Raw genomic sequence first — 26,278 nt, forward strand, 5'->3', positions numbered from 1 at the left:
GTCCACTCAATATGCCTGGGCAAAAGGGGCTACTTCGGGATAATTCCACATTCTGAACTTCCCAAGGCGCTTCCCATCAATGGGCTAAAAGAGGGTTCACCTCAGGGCACCCTGATCCCCAAAATCCTGGTTGTAGCACTTTGTGACCAGGTCACTAATTCTATACTGGCTTAACTCCTTCTAGGCTATGAGGCCTTTCAAGTCTTTATTGCACCCGTTATATCAGTGATTGCCGATGCTCTGAGGGGTGTGGAGACCCACCCTTTTCCTCATATGAGCCCTACATTATGTCGCAGGTGGTGGCATCCAGCCGTCACGGCTCCTCCAGCCATTTCAGTCAGCCTAAAACCATATATCATAGAGGTAGGGATATGCTATGTTTGAACCTGAGTAGTTGGCAATGAAGGAGGCTCGCCAGAAGTGGTGTCTTTTGCTCTTGGGTCTCACACATATGGTGGATTTTCACACTGATCTCTGCAAACTTCAGGTCCTTCATGTTGTAATGCAGGCAGGTCTGTATGGCCTATCTTTTTCACTTCCTAGTAACATACATCTCTGGATCACAAAATACTCCTGCAAGTGCGTTATCCAGACAATATACCAAGCTGTCTGACAGTGATGGTGAAAAAGGACAGACAATTTTGTGGTTTTTTGCGCCATAGCAGACACATTGTTGAAGCAGTTCAAAGGGAGACATTCGGTTGCCACACCTACGTCAGAGCCATCCTGATTCCCTTTAAACGAAAGGGTGGCCAGTACATCTATAACAGCAATAGACTATTGTAAGGGTGTTGGAGTAAGAGTGAGACAAAGACTTTTAAGAACAACAAAAAAACAGGGGTTTTGGAGGACATCCTAGCTAGCCCTATGTCTTAAGAGGGGTTTCCTTGCATCAACAAAAATAGCAAACAGAACTGTCTGTTTCAGGATGTCCAAAGTAAAGTTCAACGTCTTGTGTACAAATCCTAACCTGTCCCTCACAAATTAAACTTGGTATAAGGTGAAAAGGGAAAATGTATCTGGGCTGGTAACCCACAGCCCTACTTTGTAGTTCTCCATCAAAGTTCAAACGAAAAAAAGGTTCTCCAAACAAATAAAATTCCCCAACGTTCCAAGGGTTGTTCCCCTCCACTTTTAGACTCTTCTGGGTTTACAAAAATGTCTCTCTCCTCTTAGTTGAAAGGAAACGGGTCCCAGACCTTGTTGAGCCAACCTGGCTCTCGATACGAATAGGAACAGCCTGGATACTCTTTCAAGCTGATTTGAGGGTCCCAGACCCTCGCGAGCAGACGAAGAAGAACAACCTGAATGTCTTCCCCTAGCTGTGTTTAGGGTCCCAGACCTTTGTGAGCAGACCCGGCTTCCAGGTACTGCGACAAAGAGCAACCTGGATGTCTTCCCCCAAGCTGTGTTGAGGGTGCCAGACCCTCGTGAGCAGAACAGGCTTTCAGGTATTGCAACGAAAAAGAAAAGATTCAGATTTTCCTCCCAACTGCCACGGGTCCCAGACCCTGTTCTCAGTACCCCCTTGGTTGACTATTTTGCCAAATAGGCAATTCGATGTTTTTGCTCTCACTGTTCCCTTTATCTGACTTTTGACCCACAGAATTAGTTTTCTCTCCTTCCAAGGTCTGTGCATACCACTCAGACATGCAAAGTTTGTATTCCTTTTTACTGCTGATTGGGGTATATTTCCCCAGTATGGGTCACAGACCCCCTTCCAATCTATCTTGTTACTGTGTCAGTGAAGAGTTATTCAATCCTTTGCTTAGGGCCTCATGCCCTCTCTCGGTCTCCCCAACCCTGGGTTTAGCCACCCTAGTACATACAGGTCTTGGGACGTCGCCCTCCGGCTGTTCGTGGGTCTCCCAGGATCTTCTGCGGCTTCTCTGGCTCACTGAGATATTCCCCAGACATCTGCGGGTCTCTTCAGCAGATCGGCATTTGTTTCTCTGCACCCCAGCACCCTTGGTCACTGGTGAGTGCAACTCCTTCTCTCAGGTGTGCTTCCTACTTTGCGGGTCGCTTACAGTTGCGCTTCGCTTCTGGACACTGTCTGCTTCTCTGCTCTGCCCTTCTGCATGTTGCCTGCCGAGCTTTCGGTCCGTGTCGAAATGAAGATGCAATTGTTCACTTCCCTCTCTTCTTTTGAATGACAGCTGGCCAATCGAATCATTCGAGAGACTACAGCGGGTACGTTGGTTCACCTCAATGATCCTCATTACTCTAGGCCTCTTCCTCATCCCAGTGTCCCCTACTTGGGATAGGCAACAAAAATACATGGGGGCACTAGGTAGTGTGGTACGGGAAGGTTGACCATTGGAGGGATCAAAGGAGTACCACATACTCCCAGGACCACCACTAATCTCCATTGGGTCCTCCCTTCCCACAAGATCCTCCCTCTGAGTATCACCCCCAGGGAACTGGGGGTTGGGGGGTTGTCTCCTTCCTGTCTTCATGGGAAGGGGCTGCCCCATCAAAAGCAGCAACGATGTCTCAGCATTTGTCACACTATATATTCCTTCCAATCAATTAAGGGAAGCAGTACTGTGTATGTGCCATTGTAACCTCAGGTCATTTTCGAGACTCTGAATGCTGTGTTCTATTTTACTGGCAAAGAATAGACAAACAATGTTCCTGGCGTGATGCCATGCTGAATGCGTATTGGTTGTGAGGCCTGTGACGATTCACAGGATCTCGTCACTTCTCCCCAAAGGGGAACCCTTGCCTATGAGGCTAGAGAGGTGAGGCTACTACCCAGTAGTCACCCTAGGGGTGGTAAAAAGCAGGAGGACCTAAAAAGGGGAGACTCCCCTCATGGGGATACAGACTCCCATCCTGTGAAAGACCTCCCTAAACCATTGTTCCCAGAAGCCATGGGCAAATTGACTCCTTCTCCCTCCCAACCAGAAACTACTAATGTATGTTATTGTGAAGTCTCTACTATTGCATCTACCGAACGGGTAGAACTGAGACAAAAACAAACCAAAGAAACATACTGAACAACTTTAGAAGGGATTATTCAAGAACTGGGATGAGATGGCCAGTAGGAGACATGAAGATAACCTTGAAGGCTTGCACAACAAACATGGACACTACGCTGGGGCGGGCCCAGCATTTGAAAAGTAAAGACAGATGAGGGACTGGGTGTATTCGGAAGCAGGAAGAGCAGCGAGAGAAGCTGGCATCAGACTTGCAGGATCTGGATAGTTCAAACCTGTGCTGCCCGAAGTATCGAGAGACAGTCGATCTCTCAAGAATAGGGCGTAAAGAATTACACAAGCCGCAGGGAACCAGACTCGCTGCAGAAGCCGGAAGAATCCAGCAGTGGCGTGGTCTCTACGAGGTGGACCAGGTGGTCTGTAAAACACGCTGAGACTGCCACAGCAGCAGCTCCGCAGAGCAGCATAGACCAGAAAGGAGGAAAGCAGGAAGACGCGCTTGACATGTGCAGAAGCAACGGCAACCTGAGACCCCTGGAAGAACTGGCAGCACTTCCCAGTGAAGATACTGGAAGCAGAGTTACAGGAAAGCCGGGTGGGATCCAGGGAGTCAAGAGTTCAGTATTCCTCTGGCGTAATCTCCCTCGTCAGAGTGGATGTACACAGAGCCTCAAGAGTCGAGAAATCCTTTGGGAGTCATTTCCCTTATCATAGTAGTGACAATCTGAAGACCAAGAGCCAATAGTGATACTCAGTGCTTCAAGAGTCAAATATTCCTTGGGAGTGAACTCCCTCCTCACAGTGGGAAGCCCAGCATATGTGAAAGTTGTCAAAAGAACCAAGAACTGCCAGGGAGCAATCTCCCTAATTGTTGGGATACAAAAGATCCTGACAAGGCTTCAGTAATAAGGAGACTTGATAAAGTCTTAATTATTGTGTGCCCAATCCCTATGGGAGGAAATAAAGAGACTTCTAAACACTTGTCCAAACAACTATCAAGGAACAGTCTCCAGTGCTTTTCCAGATAGAACAGGAGATGGGAGTCATTATCCTGCTCTAAGCACATTAGGTAAATCAGACCCTATAGCAAGTGACTGTTGAGAAGTCAACTCAAGATTGAATTGTTTCACCAGCAGAAGGGAGCCATTCTCCTGGTGGCTTGGATTAGAAGTTCCTTGAATCCCTTTTTCTTGGTTTATTTGTTAGTGGTAGGGATAGAGTAGTTGGTTTGGACAGAGGATGGTATTTTGGTTTCTTTGACATGTATCCTGACAAGCACCCTAGTTATTCTATGTTGAGATGGGAAAACCCCTCTAGAAATAGCAAAAGGTTGGTTTCTTCTCTTCACTGGAATAAAAGTCTATAGCCAAAATGATACCATCTTGTCAGCCTCCTTACTTCATCACGCCACAGGACCTACACTGTAATGAGGGAGGCTTGTATGTAGATGGTAGAATGGTATCCCTTGGATGAACTGTTCATGAGTAACTGTTCCTTCGTAGGTGGCTGACTGCCAGAGACAGCAGCCAGTGACTGAGAGGACTTCTGACTGGAATGAGAAGCTTGGGGGCTTTCTATGCGAGAAGGAGAAAGGGCAGAGACCGGTATAGATTTATTTCAGGTCAATTGTGGTTCAAAAAGAGTCCCTGACTCAGGGGCTCCCAGTTAGGATCACCACAGATTCTCTCTTTCCCTCTATTGAAAATGATCACAGTAGAAGCTTTCTTCAGAATGACTCTTTTCTCATCCCTTTCTTTGGCAGCCAAGACCTAAACCTTTCTTTGCAATATTGTTTATGTGGACTTCCCTGCAAGTTCATGTCCAATAAGGGCTAGATGACACAGCACATTTCTGAGGGGGCTCTATATAAGGCTTCAAGAATAAGGTGTGCCTTGTCTTCCAGGCTTCTACTACAGGCCAAAGGCCCTTCGTGTGAACTACCAAGACCATGGCCCAGTAATTATGATGCTTTTTTATTGTCTAGCAGTCATACTGAAACGATCTTCACTTTACAGTAGAAATAGCCTATAACAACAGCAGGCATTCATCCATTGGGTTTTCTCCTTAATTATGCGCTCAAAGGGGTCGCTGTTGCGTGGCAGAGAGATGTAGACGGGAGCCTCCATTGCTCTGTGATAGTCGCAGACATCCTAAAGTATAAATCCTGTTCCCCGGCTGAAATACGCAGAGGAATCATGATCCCCTGCAAGCGTAACATCGCCGCCACGGACCACTTCATCCCTAAAATGAAACGGAGAAGGGAAACTATAGAACAACCGATTGGCGGGAAAGCAGGACGGCCGTGCCATCTTTGGAAAATCCCAGCAGCATTGTAGTAGCCTGATATCTGAGCAGAATAGCAGCGGGTGAACCAGATACCTGCCCCCCCCCCCCCGATGAGACCACCTTCCCACTTACCCCCACCCCTCGGCAACATCATGCGAGCTGGTGCGGCTGGGCCCTCCAAGCGAAAGATCTGCACCCGTGCATTGTCTGGTCTCCCGGGTTGGAGCCCAAACAGACAGCTGAGACTGAGCACAGGAAAACCGGCAGTGCGGGGACCTGCACCCGGGAGTGGCAGTCATCAAGGATACTGCAAATAGCACGCTGTTGGTGTGCTCGCCTGGACCGCGACAGCAGAACAGAGGCAGGACCTGCGGCGGTGACCAGGGCACCACAACAGAACAGTGGGGCAACACTCCATTGCCAAGGCCACGGCCCACCAACCCAGGCCAGACACAACAGGTGGGTGCATGATTCGGCCACACTCTATACCTTTCCTAGGCAGTTTTGGTGTAAGAAGTGGCCCGGGGCACGTGAACCGGGTCAGGCTTGCAACTATCAGAGGCTGCAGACACAAGTGCAGAACCAGCACAACTAAAAGGAACGGACACGAGCAAGTGGGGTAGTGAGAGGTGGCTGCCAGCGACTGCCTCCAGGGCTAACTGAGTGTAGGACCATGGTTAAAGACAAAGCAAAGAAGATGGGGCTCCAGTGCAAGATGGACCAGTACATTGTGTGCTCTCCAACCCCCATCGACTCATGCCCCGGGGGCGGCAGGCACGGACGGTGAGTCACAGGACTCCCAAATCTCCCTTCGCGATATCATGGGAGCCATAGCGGAGTCTAGATCCTCGATGGAGGAGAACATTTCACATTGCAAGAAATGCAGAACCTGGCCGTGCGGGGAAGCAGAGCAGCACATCTCAACTCAGAGGACACATCAAGCGGATGGAGAAGCAGCTGGCAGTGAGCACCCAGAAGCTCTCACACCTGGAAAATAGAGCAGAAGACAGCAGAGGAAGAGCATGCAGCAATAACTTTTGTATCCTTGGAGTGCCGGAAAAGGAAGAGGGGCCGCCCAGCATGGAGCTCTTCTTGGAACAATGGCTAACGGAACTAATTGCCCCGAAGAAACCCTCCAAATTATTTTCTGTGGAAAGAGCGCACCTCCAAATTCTTTTCCATGGAAAGGGTGCACCGGATACCGGCAGGTCGTCCGACTCCGGGGGCACCCCCTCGGACCATAATACCATGACTCCTGAACTACCGGGATGCCCTGCTGCAAATGGCGCGTGCTACTGGCCCCATCACGTACAATGGCTATTTAATCTGATTACTTCCGGACGACACCAGGGACGCTCACACTCATACACAAGAGGGTCCTATTCCAGCTCGAAGAGGTGAGGGCCGACCCTAGGGGGTGCCATGTTTTGGTAAGGGGGGGTGCTGTGGAGAGCCACTTGGGAGATGTTAATGTAAGACTTCTTATATAGTGCACGGTCGGCCAGCTGGTCGCAGTATATGCGCCCCCACCGCTTGCATCCAACCTCCTTTCGGAACTTCAGGGGCTCACGCTGCAGAACCACATGCCACATGATTGTTTGGATACTGGGTGGGGGGAGGTACTTTAATGAGGTGATGGACTGGGGCTTAGACAGGACGTATGCTGGCACTAGAAAACCGGGCACCCTTTACCAAATTGGGATCTTTCGCCAAGGTCCTAGGTTGGGTCGATGCATGGAGATGGTAGCATACAACAGAAAGAGGTTACTCTTTCTTTTCTGGGGAACACGCCTCCATGTCAAGAATTGACTACTTTTTTTTGCATCTAACATAACCCACAAGCTGCCTACCGCTAAGTTCTCCAGCATGGGGTCTGGCATGGATTCACATGCTCATGAATATTCCCCGTCGTCAGGCTGGGAATCCTTGGTATGACGCCTGTTGGACCCAAGATGTTCAGGAGCTGCCCTGGATGCAGACTACAGAACATCTTTAAGGAGGATGAGCACTCTTGGTGCCTCTACTGCCTTCACGACAACAAATCGCACGTGGAGAAGGACTGTGCGTTTTGTAAGAACATGTCTGAACGGACAATGAAGGATCGTCATACTCGATGCACCAACTGGCTGGAGGGGAAGAGCCCAGCAGCAGGTGAGAAGAAGAAGTCTGAGCGGTCTTCTAAGACCTCTGCGGGTGCTCCGGCGACAGGGGCCCAACAAAAGGCAAAGCACCGCGAGTCCGCAGGCACCAGGAGCGCCTATCGGTCGGGCTCCTCGGCTGCCAGGCAGGGCGCACTATCACCAACACCATCAACCACGAGCCAACGCTCTGGCTCGGTGAAGAGGAAGTTAGAGAACCCGGGTAAGCTTCGGGAGAAGCCCCGGTCGATCCCGACGGAGATAGCCGAGAGGGAGCGAGACGGCAACCCTCCCCCCAAGGTGAAAGCCTCAGGCACGGCCAAGGTCGTGAAGGCCCTGATTCACCCGGCTAAGGCCTCGATTAATGGAGTCATGGCAGCCCTGGCGAAACCTACGGAGGCTTCCCCAGTGGAGACGGCTTCAGGGGCTAGAGTTTCCCTGCCACCCCAGAGGGAATCATCTTTTCTGCCTATCGAGAAGACCCCAGTGAAACCCAAGCAGGAGAAAAAGGGGGGGGCACGGTAGCCATAACGGACATGGATACCACCTCTGAGGATGAGTTGGCTAGCGTCGAAAGGATCCTGGTCAAGAAGTTCAAGAAATCCAGGGCCCACAGGAAGGATCCCGACGAGGCTAACGAAGAGAGCAACGGGGGGGCCGACGAGGAAGATAGGGCCGCAGAGGACCCCATGGCCCAGCCATCGGTCCTGTTGCAACCGGTGCCCGTACAACGGGACAATTCAGGAGCTATCTTGATGGCTATACAGACCCTGTGTACGGAGATAAGGACAAGGATGCCCTTACCCCCCACCGACGACCCAGCGGGGCCTGGACCATCGGGGGGACAACCTAACAAGCGGAGATGAGTCCATCCTCCTCCCCCTTCTAGCCTCCTCCACCCTCCCCTCCTCTGAGGGATGAGACGGGAACGGAGACGACAGGGACGGACGACAGTGGTGACGACGGAATGGACCTCCCATCACCACCTGCTCGGGCCTCCAACCAACCCCCACCCCGATGAAATTGGCTCTTTCCACGCCATGATCGCCAGGACATCTCAGCTCTTCCAGCTCTGCCCCGAAGAACAGAAGGAGGGCTTCCTCTACCAATGACAGGAGGCCAAGAGGAAGACTGTCCTCTCAGTCCCGTCACTAGACGACATCTGGGTTGAGGGGCTGGCGCTCCTGAAGAACCCATCCAAGGCTCCTGCTAAGAGAGACGGGTACAAGAAGTAGTACCGGGTCCCGGACTCCGCCCCTATGTGCCTCCGAGCACAGCCGTCCCCGGATTCAGTGGTCTCCGCGGCGGCCAAGAAGAAAGCGGTGGGGCGACAGCCTCAACTTCCACGTCCCCTCCGGACGGTGAGGGGAAGAAGCTGGACGCCATGGGACGGGTCATCTCGTCAGCGGCGACGACTGTTAAAGAGGCCACCGCCGTCGTGATCGTGGCAGGCCACCGCCGTCGTGATCGTGGCACGCTACGACAGGGAGCTGTGGTTCAAGATCGCTCCCCTCCTGGATTTCCTCCCGGACTATAAGAGGGCTGAGGCCCTGGAAATCCTACAGGAAGGCAAGGTGGCTTCGGACCACGCCATTACGGTGGCCACGGACATCGCCGACACAGGCTTTCGCCAGATGGGCAACGGCGTTTGCCTTCGCTGGTGTGGTTGGCTCAAGGCCACCGATTTCCGCCAGGACGTGCAGACCAGGATTCTGGACATGCCCTTCGACAGGAATAACCTGTTCGGTAAGGCAGTGGACGAGTCCCTGCAGGCCATCAAGGCGGACACTGAGACAGCTTGGGCCTTGGGTGTTCTTCAACAATGACGGCCGTCCTTTCGGAGCTCCGGAGGCAAGCAAGGTGCCTCCAAAGGATTCGGTGGCGGTTCCTCGCCGTACCGCCAAGCGGCCCGCTCCTCGTCGCAGGAAGCTTACAAAGGACGCGGCAAGACCGGAGGATCCCGTTGTCGTCGCAAAGGAAGCCAAGGCGGCAGGCCGCGACGAAACAGGACTGAACCGGCCATGGCGTTGGGCCCCCACCCGAGCACCCCGGTGGGAGGCCGGCTGGTGAAATTCAACAGCGTGTGGGAGTTTATCTCAACCGACCGTTGGGTGCTAGATGCCCTGGCCCGCGGGCACACTCTGGAATTTCAAAGAAGGTGTTCCCGTATACCACCCGTGGCCAGGAAGGAAAACCATGTCCCACAACTACTTCTGGAGGTACGAGCGATGCTAAGAAAGGGAGCCATAGAACTCGTCCCAAAGAGGCTCCGGGACTCCGGTGTGTACTCGCGGTACTTCCTCGTCCGGAAGAAGACAGGCGGTTGGCGACCCATCCCGGACCTTTGTCGTCTAAATAAGTACATCAAGTCTCAGAAATTCCAGATGGTCACCCTCCAGCACATGCTGGGACAGCTGGAGGAAGGCGACTTCCTATCGCCGCTGGACTTGGAGGATGCCTACTTCCACATCCCCATTCTAAAAGGACATTGCAAATTCCTACGGTTCGTGGTCCAAGGGCGAAATTATCAGTTCAAGGCCCTTCCCTTCGGATTGAAGTCGGCGCCCAGGGTATTCACCAAGTGCCTGGCACCAGTGGCGGTGCGCCTGCGCCTGCAGGGGATCCACATCTACCCCTACCTGGACGATTGCCTCATCCGAGCAAAGTCAAGGGAACTCGCCGTCAATCACACAGCGAAGACCGTCCAACTGCTCACGGATCTGGGATTCTCGTTCAACTTTGCGAATTCCCACTTGGTACCGTCGCAAGACGCCCTGTTCCTGGGAGCCAGACTCGACACAGTGGCGCTATTGGCTTCGCCATCAGAGAAAAGGACGAAGGCCATCTTGGGCAAGGTACAACGGCTGTTGACCATGGACGTGGCCAGAGTGAGGTCCATCAAGTCCCTACTCGGCATGATTTCATCGTGCATCTACCTCGTGCGCCTATCCAGGTTGCGGATGCGACCACTGCAGGAGTTTCTCGACGTCCGTCGGATGCGGGCAGTTTCGAAGACAAGATGTCCCTCAACAAGACGTTTCGCCAAGCGATCCGATTGTGGGGCAACCGCGCACATCTAGCGACGGGTGTGGACTTCCAGACCCGACACATCAGGAGACAGTGACGATGGACGCCTCCCTGGAAGGATGGTGAGCGCACACTGGAGCTCTCCAAGCAATAGGCCTTTGGCTCCCGGAGGAGAGGTCACTACACATCAACGTCCTGGAGCTCCGAGCCGTGTTCTGGGCCCTGAGGTCGTTCCTCCCATCCCTCAAGAGCAAGGTGGTGAGGGTCTCCACTGACAACACCACCACGATGTTCTACATCCGGAAGCAAGGGGGCACTAGATCCCCAGCCCTATCCAAGGAAGAACAGGTTCTGTGGCACTGGGCTGTTGCCCACGGGATGTTCCTGGTACCCCTCCACCTGGCAGGAGTAAAGAACACCGTCACCGACTCGCTCAGCAGGGTCACTCCGGCAGGATCAAGTGGATCTGCTATTCCGACGATGGCGCAATCCCCAGATAGATCTCTTTGCGACGCCGACGAACACCAAGTGCCGGAGGTTCGCCAGCAGGTTTCCCCAGCCGGGGAGCATGGGCGATGCATTCTCCTTCCCCTCGGACGGCATGTTCCTGTATGCGTTCCCACCGTTGCCGTTGCTTCTGCGACTCATCAGTCAACTCAGACGGTCCCGGTGCAGGATGATCCTCGTCGCACCGGCGTGGCCGAGGCAGATGCTGGTTCCCAGACCTTCTGGACTTGTAAGCGTCCCCCCCGCCCAGTCAAACTGCCGACAGACGCGGATCTTCTCACCAGGGAAGGAGGCGCCATCCAACATCACGACCCGGGATCGCTGAACCTGCAGGCCTGGCTCCTGCAGCATGTTAGGGAGACTTCTCTGATAAGGCTAATTTCCCAAACCTAGTGAGTCCCCCAGCAGCTTTGCTGGATATTTGGGATTTGTTTTTTTCTCCTGCTAAGAGTGAGACTCTTTTACTCCCACTCTTAGACATGATTTGAGGTATGTCCTTGACTTGTTATGTGCTTATGGGCTATGGGGTTTCTTTTTTACTCCATAGGGTATCATCTGGTTTTCTGTATGTGTGGTACACAGCGCCCTCAGTGCAGTGCCATAGGAGTGTCACAGTGACCCCCAAACATAGACTCCATACCCTGGGACTGACTACTGCCTCCCAGGGCATGTAAAGTCACCATTGGCTTTACTAGTCCAAAATTGTGAACAGAACCAGTACAAACCATCATATTGTGGAAGTACTGGTAAGGGGTAATTCGATTGCCCTTGGGTCTGTTTTCTAGGGGGCACTGTCCCGTCCCCCTTCGTCGAGTTTCTGGCTGGTGGCAGTGGTTACCACGCAAAATATTCCTCCGGAATATTCTCTATGGGATTTTCCCATTGATTTTAAACGCACCACTTTTTGGTGCAATGTTAGATACCACCGGTTTATTTATTTAATATTAAATCACCGGTTGGGTCTTTTTGCCAGAGCTCGATTCTAAAATGGCGTTTGTGTCCGTCTCTGTAACTCTGACCAAGGTCTAGCCCTTTGTTCCACTATTTTGGCAGGCTTCTCCACAGAAGCCCTCCAAGTGGTGCCACTCTGTCTGGGTTCCACAGGAAGGGTGGAGGGGGGAATTGGCACCCTGGACTGCGTTGCCTTAGCAACCCAAGTTGCACGCTACTCTGATTGGCCCAGTGGTGACCCGCCCGGCTCACTACTTAGCATGTGTGATTGACAGCTAGGCTGATGAATGGGTTTTTTTCTGCATAAAAGCAGGGCCTTTGGGACTGGAACGTCAGAAGTCGCCACAGGACCTAAGAATCCGAAGAGGGAATAAGCTGAGCCACCTGCAACTGACGACACCACCGGTGAAGCCCTGCTGCACAAACTCACCATTTTTCCAACGACAAGAGAAGATCTTCTGCTGGAGAGTCTTCTCCCTTTGAGCTGGTAGGACCAACCAGTTCGCCCTTTTTCGCTTCCAAAGACGTCACTTGGTTGAATCGCTCGTGCCAAGCACCCCGGCGGCCGGATAGCCAAGCTCACCACTTTTGACCGCGAATAAAAGGACTGCACTTTTTAATCGGGAACTCTGCGGCTGGTTTCATCCCTCTGCAGTGCAACAACTCCACGTTTCCTCCTCGACAAGATCTTCTCTTCCCCTGGTTGGAACCATGAACCTCAACCACTGCCAGGAACAACTGCCCCCGCTGGAGCTTCCTTTCTCTTTAAGGTATTGTGTCCTGCCTGACCTCCCTTTCTACAGATTGATAAAGGTGACCCTTAAATCCTTGGCTTCTAAACTGAGTTGGCTCCAGGCCTTCTAGCTGTATCTTTTGACTTACCCCAACCTCTTTTGAACACTCTGCAAAGACTTTCAGTGCACTTTAAACCGTGTGATCCTGGGCACATTTCGCTTTGCTCCATTTAAAGTGGACCTGGCCTATGAACTTTGGCTCTACAGTATAACCTGCCTTTCTCCCCTGGCTCTGAAGTCTTAAAAGTGTTGGGAACTGTTTTATTTTATGCTCTGCCTTTTCTCTCCCTTTTTAACCTAAACTATTGGAGTGCCATCTAGATTAAGCGCTCACTTCTGTTTTAACAAATAGTTGTGCTTTAACCCTGACTTGTCTGATAGTTATCAAGGGAGGTATGTATACTTACCTGACTGTGTTTTAGATTACTTTTCATTGAGAGTGCTAGTGTATTGCCTAAAGTGTGTTTTAAATAAATAATTATATACTTTTTATACAAAGCTCTGGTCAGGGTCTGTTTGCTCTACTGTGTCTTGACCCTATTGTGTATACTCTGCATACTGCCCTACACTTCTTGAGAGAAGTCTGACTGCTCATCCACAGCTACCAGGTAAATCTGGGTGGTGCAGACTGCTACCAATTGGGTTTACTGCTTACTCCTGTAGTCTTAATCTTTTTGCAGTGTTCCCCAAGGGAACTGCACAGGATTCTGCCTAACACAGCACTAGAGTTCAGAGGCTGCGATATCCCTGTGGACTGCAAGGAGGTCCTTGCAAAGGTCAGGGCGTCCTCGACTCTTAAGTGCTACGGGCATAAATGGAAGAGGCGCTCTGTCTGGTGCCGATCAACCCCCTACGGATTACGGCCCCTCAAGTGCTGCATGCCCCCATCAAGATCCATCTGGCGGCTATCTCCCGCTACACCAGAACTCGGGGGCGGTCGTCGCTGTGGTCGCACCACCTTGTGAAGGAGTTCATGAAAGCACTGTTCTGCTTGTTCCCACCGGTGAAGGCCCTGGCCCCGGCGTGGGAGCTCAACGTGGTGCTGACCAGACTCATGGGCCCGCCATTCGAGCCTCTGCATTAGGCCCCCGTTGAAATTCCTATTGTGGAAAACCGCGTTTCTTGTGTCCATCACCTCCGCACGACGAGTGGGAGAAATCCAGGCCCTCTCCTGTAAACCTCCATACCTGACATTCCACGAGAAGAGGGTAGTGCTAAGGACGCACCCCTCCTTCATGCCCAAGGTGCCGCCGGACTTCCATCTCAATGAGCCCTTGGTGTTACCTGTTTTCTTCCCGTCGCTTTCGGCGCCGGCTGAGAGGACTTTGCACTCGCTGGATGTGGCTAGAGCGCTGAAGTTCTACGTGGACCGCATGAAGAGTTTTCGGAAGACATCACAGCTGTTTGTGAACTTTGGACCTGTGATCAAGAGAAGGCCCTCTCGAAGGCTTCCATTTCCAGATGGCTCTCCGGCTGCATCATGCACTGTCACCGGTTGCAAACCAACCGTTGCCCGGCCGTCCGAGAGCCCATTCAACCTGAGCGATCGCTGCTACCAGGGCGTTCCTGTCTGGTGTGCCCCTGCTGGACATCTGCAGGGCTGCTACGTGGAGGTCAACACACACCTTCACAAGATTCTACTGCGTCGACCGGGATTCCAGGGAGGAGTCCAGAGTCGGCCAGGCAGTGCTGCGCAACCTGTTCTCTTGAAGGTGAGCCTGGTGAGGAGGTAAGAGATGCTTAATGTTGAGTTGTTGAAATGCTTAATGTTGAGCCTTGCCACCCCCTGTGGTTGTGCATGTGTGTACTGCTATTTATTCTTGTATTCATGAGCATGTGAATCCATACCAGACCCCATGCTGGAGAAGGAACAAGTTACTTACCTGTAACTGTTGTTCTCCAGCATGGGTCTGGCATGGATTCACATGCAAACCGCCCCTCCAACCCCTCTGCGGCGCTTCTCTTGGTCCTACTGCCACTTTACGTGCTACCAAATCTGAAGATGGCTGCTAGAGGGAGGGGCTTAGGTAGAGGGCAGTCATTGGCTGGGGGCAGTATGACCCAGAGACTAGTGATTGGTTATTAGTAGAAAGACAGTTCAGAAACAAAACTGAAACTGATTTATTTTTTCGGTATTACCCAAATTGTTTGAACACAATTGTTCGAATGACTCAATTGAGATATATATATATATATATATATATATATATATATATATATATATATATATATATATATATATATATATATATATATGGGTTGCGGGGGGTTTCCCCCCGCAGATATGTAACAATTGACCTTCACAATTCGGTCAATTGTGCAAAGGTCAATTGTGATTCGAACAATTGTAGTTCGAACAATTCGTATACATCCATTTTTTCTTTACCGAGGATTCCCAGCCTGACGACGGGGAATATTCATGAGCATGTGAATCCATGCCAGACTCATGCTGGAGAACAACAGTTACAGGTAAGTAGCTTGTTCCATTTCCCTCATGGCCGCAGGCAATGTGTTGTGAGGATCTGCTGCCATAAGTAGCATGTCGTCGGCATATGCCATGATTTTATGTGCAATGCCTCAAAACTTGATTCCCCTGATATCCTGTGTCTGTCTAATTTGCGCGAGCAATGGTTCTAGGTAGAGTGCGTACAATAAGGGTGATAAAGGACATCCCTGTTTTGTCCCGCATTGCAGTGAGATGGGGGGAGAGATAGTTGCCCATTTACCATGAATCTTGCCTTTGGGTGTTTATAATTGGCTTAAATTTTACCTATACATTTCGGGCCTAACCCCTTCTTTCCCAATGTACAGAACAGAAAAGACCATTCGACCTGGTCGAAGGCCTTCTCTGCGTCAAATGAGACAAAGACCGCCGGGATCGCCTTTCTCTCTATTTTCTCCAAAATATGACACACCCTCTGGATATTGTCATACGTCTGCCACTGTTTTATAAATCCTGTTTGGTCCGGGTTTATTAAAAGGGGTAGCAAGTCTTCCATTCTGTTGGCCAAAACTTTTGTGTAGATTTTGGCATGAACATTTATTAAGAATATCAGACGATATGAGCCGCAATTGCTTGGGTCTTTGCCCGCTTTGGGGAGCAATATATGTTTTGTTTCTTCCATGCAGGGAGTAATGACAATTATTGCTCGAAAGAATTATATAGATTTGTTAATTTTGGGGTTAGAATTTTTTCTACAAAAGGATGCCGGAAAACCATTGGGCCTGGGGATTTGTTCAATGGTAGTTAACGGATCGTCCGTCTGCTTTCCAGTTGTAACGCCTGTGTCCAGGTACTCCCCTTGAGTGTGCGGGTCTGGAAAGTCGGAGCGATAAAGATACGAGTAGAACAGGTGAAATTGTGTGATGATGTGATTAGTATCTCCTTGGTCTATCAGCGGCATTTGACCTCGTCGACCACAAGGTCCTATGTCACCACCTATCCACCACAGCCAAGTTTTCACCCAACGCCACCGCCTGGATCTCTTCCTTGCTGCAAGGAAGGACCATGCAAATATTCTCTGACATGGCCTCAGCCTCACCTACCATCATCCTATGAGGCGTCCCACAAGGATCCTGCATCTCGCGCCCACCCTCTATAACATTTTTACACGACCCCTCTTCCTCGACTCTCTGGGTATCTTGTACACTACGCTGACGATACCCAGATCCTCCTCACACTAACAGGAGACTATGACACCGGTTCCAAGACACTCGACGATATTTACAACACTATCCAAGCTTGGATGGCAGCCAATGGGCTCTGTCTAAACTCAGACAAGACTGAACTACTCTTGGTTGGCTTCAAGGAAACACTTAAGAACCTCGACTCCAAGATCAGTCACTTTATGATCGACTGCATCAAAATCCCTGTGGCTAACTCAGTAAAAACATTGGGTGTCTATCTTGACTCCAACCTAACAATGACTAGGCAAGTCAATTCCATCGCCTCATCAGTGGCATATCACGCCAAACTCATGACTGCAGCCAGACCTTTACTGTCCAGTGTTAGGGAGAATTCTCTCGTTAGGCTGAATTTCCTAACCTAGTGAGTCCTCCAGCAGCTTTGCTGGATTTCTGGAATTTGTTTTTTTCTCCTGCCAAGAGTGAGACTCTTTTTTTCCCTCTCTTGGACATGATTTATGGTGTTCCTTTGACTGTTGATGTGTTTTATGGGCTATGGGGTCCTTTACTCCATAGGGTCTCATGTGTTTTTACGATGTGTGTTACACAGCACCCTCCGTGCAGTAACACGGGGGTGTCATAGTGACACCCCACCATAGTCTCCATACCCTGGGACTGACTGTCACCAAGGGCATGTAAAGTCACCATTGGCTTTTCTAGTCCCAAATTATTAACAGAAACCAGTACAAACCATCATATTGTGGACGCACTGGTTGGGGCAATTCGATTGCCCCGGGGTCTGTTAGTCTCCGTCCCCCCTGATCGAGTTTTGGCTGGTGGCAGTGGAAACTACTTTTTATATTCAACCGCGAATATTTCCCTATGGGATTTTCCCATTGTTCGAGGCTACCAACTTTAATTATTTAATTCTCATAGCCTCCAACATACCGCCGGTTTATTTATTTAATATTAATTCGCCGGTTGGTATTTTTTGCCAGGACTCGATTCTAAAATGGCATTTGTGTTCTCTTTTGTGACTCCAACCCAAGTTGAGCCCTTTGTTCCACTTTTTGGCGGGCTTCTCCACAGAAGCCTCCAAAAGTGGTGCCACTCTGTCTGGGTACCACAGGGGGTGTGGGAGGGGGTTTAGGCACCCTGGACTGAGTTACCTTGGTAACTCAAGTCGCACTCTTGTGTGATTGGCCCAAGTGGTGAGCCGGCTCACCACTTAGCATGTTTGATTGACAGCTAGGCTGAGTGAATGGGGGTATGCTGCATAAAAGCAGGGCTTTGGGGACTGGGACTTCAGAAGTCGCCACAGGACCTGAGAATCCGACGAGGGAGAAGCTGAGCCGACCTACCACGACGACACCACCGGTGGAGCCCTGCGGAACCGACTCACCACTTCCCGACGACAGAGAAGATCTCCCGGCTGGAGAGGCTTCTTCCCCTGACTGGTGGGCACAACCAGTTTACCTTCTTTCTTCGCACCCCAGACCGGTTTGTGGTCGAATTGCCCGTGCCAAGCACCCCGGCAACCTGATAGCCACTTATCACTGGACCGCAAATCCACGGACCGCTCCTTGTACCTGAGAAACTCTGCGGCTGGTTTCTTCCCTGGCAGTGCAACGGACTCCTGTCCTCCTCCCCGACGAGATCCTCTCTTCCCCCGGACGAAGCACCAACTTGCATCCGCTGCCAGGAACAACTGCCCCAGCTGGAGTATTCTCACCACTTTAAGGTACCTTGTCCGCCAGGCCTCCCTTTCTAAAGATTGCTACAAGGTAATAATAACCCCTTAACCTTCTGGACTGGGATGGCCGCCTTGACCCTCTAACTAGTCCCTTTCTTTGGTCCAACTCCTTTTTGAACCGTTACAAGACTTTTGTGCAATGCAACCGTGTGACCTTGGACACATTTAGTTTTTATCCTCTTAAAGCGGATCCGGCCTACTGACGCTAAAACTCACGGTGTTACTTTGCCTTCCTCTCTTGTTGTGTTTGTGAAAAAGTGTTGGGATCTTTTTCAATTTATTCTCTGCTTCTCTCTCCCTTTTTAAAACGAATTATTAGAGTGCCATCTACGTTAAGCGCTCACCGCTGTCTGAAAATAAGTGGGGCTTTACTTAAGACTTGTCCAATATTCTTTTAAGGGAGTGTATATCTTTTAGTGACCGTGTTTTTGAATTGCTTACTATTAGTGCCTGTGTGTTTTTCTAGATGTGGTTTTAAATAAATCCTCTTTTACACCAAGCCCTGGTCAGTGTTTACTTGTTCTATTGTGTTCTCTTGACCTATTATGAATACTCTGTATACTGCCTAACTCTTCTTGAGGGAAGTCTGACTGCTCAGCCACAGCTACCAAGTGAATCTGTGTGGTACAGACTGCTACCAAGTGGGTTTACTGCCAAACACCTGTAGTCCTAAATCTTTTGCAGTGGTCCCAGAGGGAACTGCACAGGTTTCTGCCTAACATCCAAGGACAACTGCATCACCATTGCTAGAGCTATTACAGGATCGTGATTAGATTACTGCAATGCTCTCTTTCTGGGTACCTCCACTAAAAACATGGCCAAACTGCAAATGATACAAAACCACGCTCTGCATGCAGCCACTGAAACCCGAAAAAAGAACACATCACAGCCGCCAGGAAACAGGCGCACTGGCTCCCAGTTAAAGAGAGAGTCCTCTTTAAAGCCCTTGCCCTTACTTGTAAGTGTATCCACCATACTGCCCCACCCTACCTCTCCGAGAGAATCCACCCCACAATCTCCACAAGACTGACCAGAATACCCTGTGCAAACATGCTCGTAATCCCCAGAATCAAGAGAGCCCAAGCGGGAGGCGCTAGCTTCCCATACCTATCAGCTCTGCAATGGGACGTCCTACCACCTCCCATGCAAGGAGATGTCTCCCACCTAGCATTCCGTAAAGCCATTAAAACAATGCTCTTTACTTAAAGCCCGACCCAAGACTGACCAATACCAACCACATGCTTCAGAAATGTCATAATGTATGTACTTGGACGATTGTACTTGCCTGCTCTGACCTTTATTTATGACTCACATGCATGCATCTCTTCTGTAACTAAGCTTGCCACAAGTAACAGTGCCGCAATGCCCTTGGGCTGTATGTGCGCTATACAAATATCATAAATAAATCTGTAGTTAATTTGCCATTGGGAAGTTGGATCTGCTGAATGGTTTGAGAGACAGCTCGCTGGCGAAGTTGATTGGCTAACAGACGGTCTGTTTTACTAGCTTTCAGATTGTATTTTTTGTTTTCAAATAGAGATGGGATTGTTCTGCTTTTTTTGTGTGGAAGAGATTAAGCCTCCCAACGGCGTCCCTATATGCCTTTTGTAACTTTGGGCCTGTATTTGTTTCCATCTGTGAAAGCACCTGTCGGCCTTCCCTCTCAAGTTCTATTTCTTGTGCCACCTTCTGCTTCTGTCTTAAATAGCCTCTTACGCTGTGAGGAACCCTCTCATTGTAGCTTTAAAGGCATCCCAAATCACCTGTGTCGCTGTGACTTGGAGTGGTACACACATGTGAACGGAGCATAGCACAGGGGAAACCTGCTGGTCTTGGAAGCAAGACCACGCCGAGCAACAGAGTTTCGAATCCCGGATCCGCACTTAGAAACCAAACTCTGTATTAAGCGCGTTATAAAAACCAATTAAATAACATGTCATTTCACCACTCTGGTACTGAGACAAGGAAGAGGCCTGAGGACTGTTGTGAGAGTAAGGCACGTTCAGAGAACACCAATAACTGTGGTCAGGCAATTGGAATTGAGGACCCACACCAGAAATCTGTTAAATGGTTGCAGGTGCATAAAAGGCTGGGCCGACAAAAGGTGGGGCCGACAATCCACAGGGAGAGACCAGCAGGAGAGAAGCCGGGCCAAGCGTTTCGGGCCTGTGAGGAGAGAGATCCTGTTGAGAAGGAGGCTGCCGAGGAGGGTCCTGCCTGGAGGCCAAGACGCTGGCAAGACTGCAACGCTGAGGCCTGAGCGGATGATGAGAGGGTCACAGTGGTTGGAGCCTCCCTGGTCGTGCGCCCACAGCAGGAGCTGTGGGGCATGGAAGAGATCCCATTGCTGGAAGCTACCGGCAGCGTCCGTGAGAGGCGAGCAGAGCTGTCGGCAACCCACAAAGGGAATACCGGAGTGCGAGCATGGAACGCAGTACTACGAAGACCTGTATGTGGAGCAGAAGAAGAGGAGGAAAGCAGCAGCCCGGAGGAGCCGCCAGGGACCAGTGAGTGAACACAAGGGAACACTCATACCGGGGCGCCAGGGGGCTATTACAGAGCAAGATTAATTGCTGAATGAATGAAATGAGATGCACAAAATAAAGTGAACCTAAAGTGAAGGGGGGGGGGGTTGTAATGAACCATACAAGCAAGTTGAATTGTAAGTGAAAGAATATGAACTGAGAACTATTGAATACCGAACTAAAGGAAAGTTTTGATAAGCCTATAATTGGAAGGCAGGATTGTGTGAAGCACACTTAATATATATTGAAAAGCAAAGAACGAATTTTATTAAATACAATGAAACGCAAGTACTGAAGCTGAAGAGTGTGAAAGTAATGGGGTGAAGGAAAGAGAGGGCCGCAGAGTGAACTGTATGAAAGAACACATTATGGCAAAGACAAGAGACTGGCAAAGTGGAACTTGGATTGTGGCAAAACTAAAAGACAGACAAGGAGAAAGCAATGTAAACCAGAGCACAGGTGCAGTGACAGACAACCTGTGTGTGCAAGCAAGCCTAGGGTTACAGTTTGTGTGACCTATAATGGGTGGAACGTTTGGTCCGACAACTGCGCCTAGACCGGGGGTACCCTAACTGCAAAAGTGAAGGAAACCTACAGAGAAAGAATCTCCTATGTGAAAGAGATTGCTAAAGTGAAGCAGAAGAAAGCAATCGCTACAAACTGTCAAGGAATCGGAAGGAGTGTGAAGTTGACCTGGAACTGGTTTTGCATATTAAGAGACTGAAACTAAGTGTGAGTTGGCACGCTGGACAAGCTGATGTCTTGGAGAAGGAAAAACTCAAGACCTTGTACATATTTGTTGCCTTATAAAAAAGAGAACCCTGTGGCCTTTTCAGAAGCGTTATCGCCTTGGGGAAAGGAACCCCAGAGCCCCTTTTTGAATTCTGTTTTCTCCTTTGAGAAGACAACCCCAAAACCGTTTTTAGATTACTTATGACTTGAGGAAGAGAGCCTTGAGAATTCTAGACCGGTGTCATCACCTTGTGGAAGGGAACCCTGAGGCCGTTTTGGAACAGTGCTGTCTTCTTAGGCAAGAGCACACCAAAACCTGGTTGACGGTTTTGAACTTAGGGAAGGGGAGCTGGAAGGCAAGCCAAGAGCTGGAAGAAGCTCAGAACCTTATTTTGGAACACTATTGAGGTTGTTGTTGAAAGCCCTACACATTGTTTAGCTTTAGTCGTGAGGCCAAGTATAGGTTTTGGACACAGCCAGACTTTTAAGTTGAACTTACTGACTTGGACTATTCTTAGTTTCTTTAGGTAGGGAAATCCCACCTTAGCCTAGGGCAAGTTAGGCATTCAACCATCCTGACATTTAAGTTAATAAAAGTATTTTGTTTGAACTTTGAGTCTGTTGTCTGCGTCTTACTTCACGATGCCTTCACAGAGCACTCTGCACTTTTGTACATTGCCAAGATTTTATTATGACCAATGTATACCCATGCTAGGAGAACCATAGAATATTCTCGTACCATGTCCTGAAGATTTGCTTAGTAATGTATTTTAATTGTTCATATCCTTCTCATTATTGTTATTGGTGGTTTTATATTTTGTTGTACTGTATATTATATGGGTTGGCTTTTATGGCAATCGCCGAAATAAAGCACAAACGATCGAACAATTAAGTATGAGACGCCGAGAAACTCTTTGACTTCAGACCCATATCTTGCACCCCCAGCCTTACTGACACTGCTAGCGTAATGTTAAAGGGTGAGGAGAAGCTTTAAGGGATTTGTCAACCAGGACCCCATCTTTTGTTACTCACTATCCCTTCACATAGCAGATAATGTGGGTGAGGTTGTGGCCCGTACCATTTCTGATTAAATGATTTAATTATTTAAAACTGAAAGTTGGCATAAGACATGTAACTAATTAGTTGTTCCTTTAGGTTACCCCCAGAGTTGGTCTCAGAGGTGGAGGAGCTGTATGAGGATATGGGTTCCTATCTCTGCATTTCACTCTGCCTTTTGAACTTTAACACCATAATTTTACATAAAACAAATTTTTCTGTATTGTTCAATTTAATGCAGAACCTGAGGCCCCCACGCAGATTATTTCGCTTATTATTAAAGAAGAGGAAGATGTAGAGTACATGGAACGTCAGCACTCTAAGAGACTAGGAAGCAGCAATAATCCCACAGGTCAGTAAACACTTCACTTGAGTAAGATGTTTTTGTTGTGCCCTGTCACCTGTCTCCAGTACACATAAAAGAAACCCTCCAAATTTGAGTATCTTAAAAAGCATCATTAACTTGAGATTAAACTATGTAATTAGCCAAGATTTCAAATAGACTGAGCCCATCTCCCCCGTGATCTTCAGAATAGAGCCTTTTGTGGGAGCGTTGATTTTCACCCAGAAATGCACTGTGCTTGATTTTCTGCCAAGTCAAGCTGAGTTAGTCTGTCCGTAATGTTTCACATGCCTTGTCCTGATCTTGTTAATCATTGTTTGCCTAAATGCTTCTTATCTCCTGTTTGCATGCCATCACCAGCTATTTCACGCACACAATGTAACCTCAAGGGAATTTATGGTGGACAATTTCTTTTATTTCATTTGTGAGATTTGTAGAACATTGTCCACCTTCTCTCAACAGCATCCGAGCCATTGGGGAAAGGGTACACGGAAAAGTGTATAAATGTACAGAGGGTGAGCTTTGTACCAGACAGGGCCTGCAAGATGGATTTTATTTGTGTGGTGTGATGAATTTGATGTCGTCATCACTCTTTTCCCTGGCATAGCCTCTTTCCATGTGGCCATGGGGTGGCAGCCGCTACCTGATCCTGACCATGGGGGCGGCTATATGAGGGAGGACCACATGGTGCGGAGTGGACACTCAGGGGATGGCAAGACTTTGTTGGATAAAAACACATGCCCCCTTCCCTTTTAGGGATGTTCCCTCTCTTCCTAATGCCTTGATTGCATATTGTAACCCTCTCCCTCATAGTCTTGCTAGGTCCACTGCATACAGTCCCCAACATCAGACAGGGAGTGATATGTTAATAACTGAGACGAGATAGAGGCAGTGAGCAATAGAGATTACTCCCAGTGAGATCCATTGCCAAATTCCACAACATTATACTAAAGACACCATGACCGCAACTGAGACAAGAGAGGAATAGAGCAATGAAGATGACTGAGACCGATTGGCAAACTCAGCAGTCTGGTCTTTGGAAGTTGCTCTATTGTGCTGCAAAGTTTAAATTCACGGCAGCTGACAGATGGCGTGAGGGAGAAGTGCAGAAACTGGCTAATGCCAGAAGCCACGTAGAGTCTTGACAACACGCAACGGGAGAGCACGCTGTGGTAAGCGAAGCTGAAGTGAACCCTGACAGCATGAGAAGAAACCGAGTGACAGAGGGCTTGCCACATGTGTCGGAGAGTTAGCAGGAGGCGCGCAAAGTGGAACCAAACGTGGCAAAGCTATGGCGGCTGATGGGTTGCACGCTGAGCCAAAAAGCTTCACAGAGAAGAAATGAAGAGGCGCGAGAAGCATTCAAAGCACCCAGTAAACCCAGGGAAGAAAAACTGGTTACCGGGGTGCCTAAGATTGCATGCTACTCCATGAAAGTAACAATGGTAACACTGAATGAAACCTGTGAAGGGGTTAGCGTGGTCTTAAAGCATACCACAAACAGGTCGCTGGGTCTATACCTGAAAAGCGGACGTATATCAAATACAAGTACGAATGTTGAAACCAAATTTGTGAAACTGCAGGTGATAAGCCAACAGTGGGCAAACCCCACTTTAAGGACAAAAGGAAAGATAACTGCACATAAATCCTGGCAGGAGAGTATACCAGGCAAAGAAGCACTTGAGAGAGATTGCACGTCAAGTGGTTGAAAGATTACACAGAAGTCCTGGCTGGGGAGTATACCAGGGGAAAGTTAAATGCTTGAAAGAAAGACTGCATCCAAGACCTGGCAGGGGAGTACACCAGGCAAAGTCAAAAAGTGTACAACAAACTAACCGCAAGGAAAACCCATGCCCTTCAGATTGTGAGTTGTTTTCAAGGTGGATTGGGGAGCATACCAGGTGACCTGCGAGTCTGGGACCTGCTATCAAATTACAAATATTGGAAAGAGAAACCCAAAGAGGAGTCATGTGATCACACCGAGAGGAGGGAGTTACCCTCTTGGGTTACAAGGAACTAACTTATTAATTGTTTGAGCTTTTGCATATTGGTGAAAAGGAAACTGGAGAATGGAGACATTCCCTGGAGCTATAAACCTTGACCATTTGGAACGTTTGTGGTTTGAATCATTCCTTTTGGATTTGAACACTTTTTAGAATCACAGACCATATCCCTTGCACCTTAGTTACTTTAGAGTCTGAGGGCCAGAATAGGGTTACGGACACAGGACGTATTTTGCTTTGTACATCTTGACAAGGGACAGACCCCTTTGTTTTTGGTTGAGGTAGGAAAATGCATCCTAGGTTACGGATAGTGAAGAATTTTCCAACCCTTTCTTAATTTGAATAAAAGTTCATAACCAAAAACCATGGGTCTCATTACAAGTGTGGTGGTCCGGAAACAAGGGTGCTGGTAAGCTCCACAGTACGAGTCTGCCTGCTGCGGCCGCTGCACCCCAAAAGGTCTGAACCTGGCAGGTGCAGTGGCCCCAGTAGGCAGATTTGTCACAGAAGCACTGTCACCTTTACTAACGGTGCCGGTGCTTCGGTTTCCCCACTCCCATGGAGTCCTGTTGGACTCCATGGGAATGGGGACTTACAAAATCCGGCGCCTGACTTCCCATGCCGCAGAGACTTGTAATGTCCTAGTGCACTGGGGAGTCAGGCATCAGATTCAGTGTTATGGGATTACCGCCAACCTCGTAATGAGGCCCCATGAGCCCCCTTGTCCGCGTCTCATTCCTGGCTCCTCACAATGGGCAAGGCAGAACAATAGGCAATCATTGTGGTGGGAAGAATAATCCCTGCCCCTAAGATTTCAGAATTGTTGTGCGACTGGTCTCCAGCGTCTCACCATCTGGAAGCAGCATCAATAGTGGGTGAGAGCAGTTTGAACAACAGCTTAGTTGGGACTGCCCTTTGTGTGTCATTGTAATAGACCAAGAAGAGGGAGGGTCTTAAGATCTTTCATACATTTAGGGAAGTTGTGTCCGATGGAAGGCCAACAGGTCTTTTCAGAGAGCAAAGTCATGGAGTTCCACTACCAAGCTTCTTGTATTCAACTAGACTGTTTGAGTTGTCTGGTTGGAGTATCCAGTCTTTTTCTGCTTACATATGTCTGCTTGTTTAAAAGACTCCTTTCAGAAAACTGCCAATAAAAGCCTGCTCCCTGGAACGTGTACTGGCATCTGCTGGAACCAGGAAGTCGTTGCTTGGCCCGGGCATAGGTAGGTTTGCAAGGGGATTGTGGGGTGTAAGAGGGCCAGAGGATCTGAGGGGCTGTGAAGAGGTCGGGGTGGATCAAAGAGGGGGTTTGGGCAGGGCAGGATTGAACTATCATGGTGGGGTCAGGGGAGGGGGTCTAGAAAGGGAAGTGGCTTACAGGGAGAGGGGGGAGAATCCCCCCCAGATGGACCCCGTCCCCACTGGGTGGATGAGAGGTTTGGTGGAGGGGGGGCCTGATAGGTACACAATCCAACCCATTGGCAGCTGCTCTTGGTCGACTTAAAAAAGAGAGAAGAGATTCAGAATAGGATTTGATGACTAGTGGCAAGGGATCAGATGGTTGCAGAGTGGACAACAAACCCTGTAAAGAAAACTG

The 26,278-nt window shown here is 49.4% G+C and overlaps 1 protein-coding gene across 3 annotated transcripts in view; it reads left to right on the forward strand.

Annotated features, from left to right (window-relative positions):
- The window catches only part of LOC138449209 (zinc finger protein interacting with ribonucleoprotein K-like), a 740,539-nt gene that overhangs the window by 422,175 nt on the left and 292,086 nt on the right, over positions 1-26,278 (forward strand). For all 3 annotated transcript variants that reach the window (XM_069604751.1, XM_069604753.1, XM_069604752.1), the window contains one exon: positions 22,577-22,687. In XM_069604751.1, coding sequence (XP_069460852.1) covers positions 22,577-22,687 — 111 coding nt within the window. The remainder of the gene's footprint in view (positions 1-22,576; positions 22,688-26,278) is intronic.

This window comes from Ambystoma mexicanum, chromosome 1p, assembly GCF_040938575.1.
Source record: "Ambystoma mexicanum isolate Mex_15411 chromosome 1p, UKY_AmexF1_1, whole genome shotgun sequence".
In the NCBI taxonomy this organism is placed as follows: Eukaryota; Metazoa; Chordata; class Amphibia; order Caudata; family Ambystomatidae; genus Ambystoma; species Ambystoma mexicanum.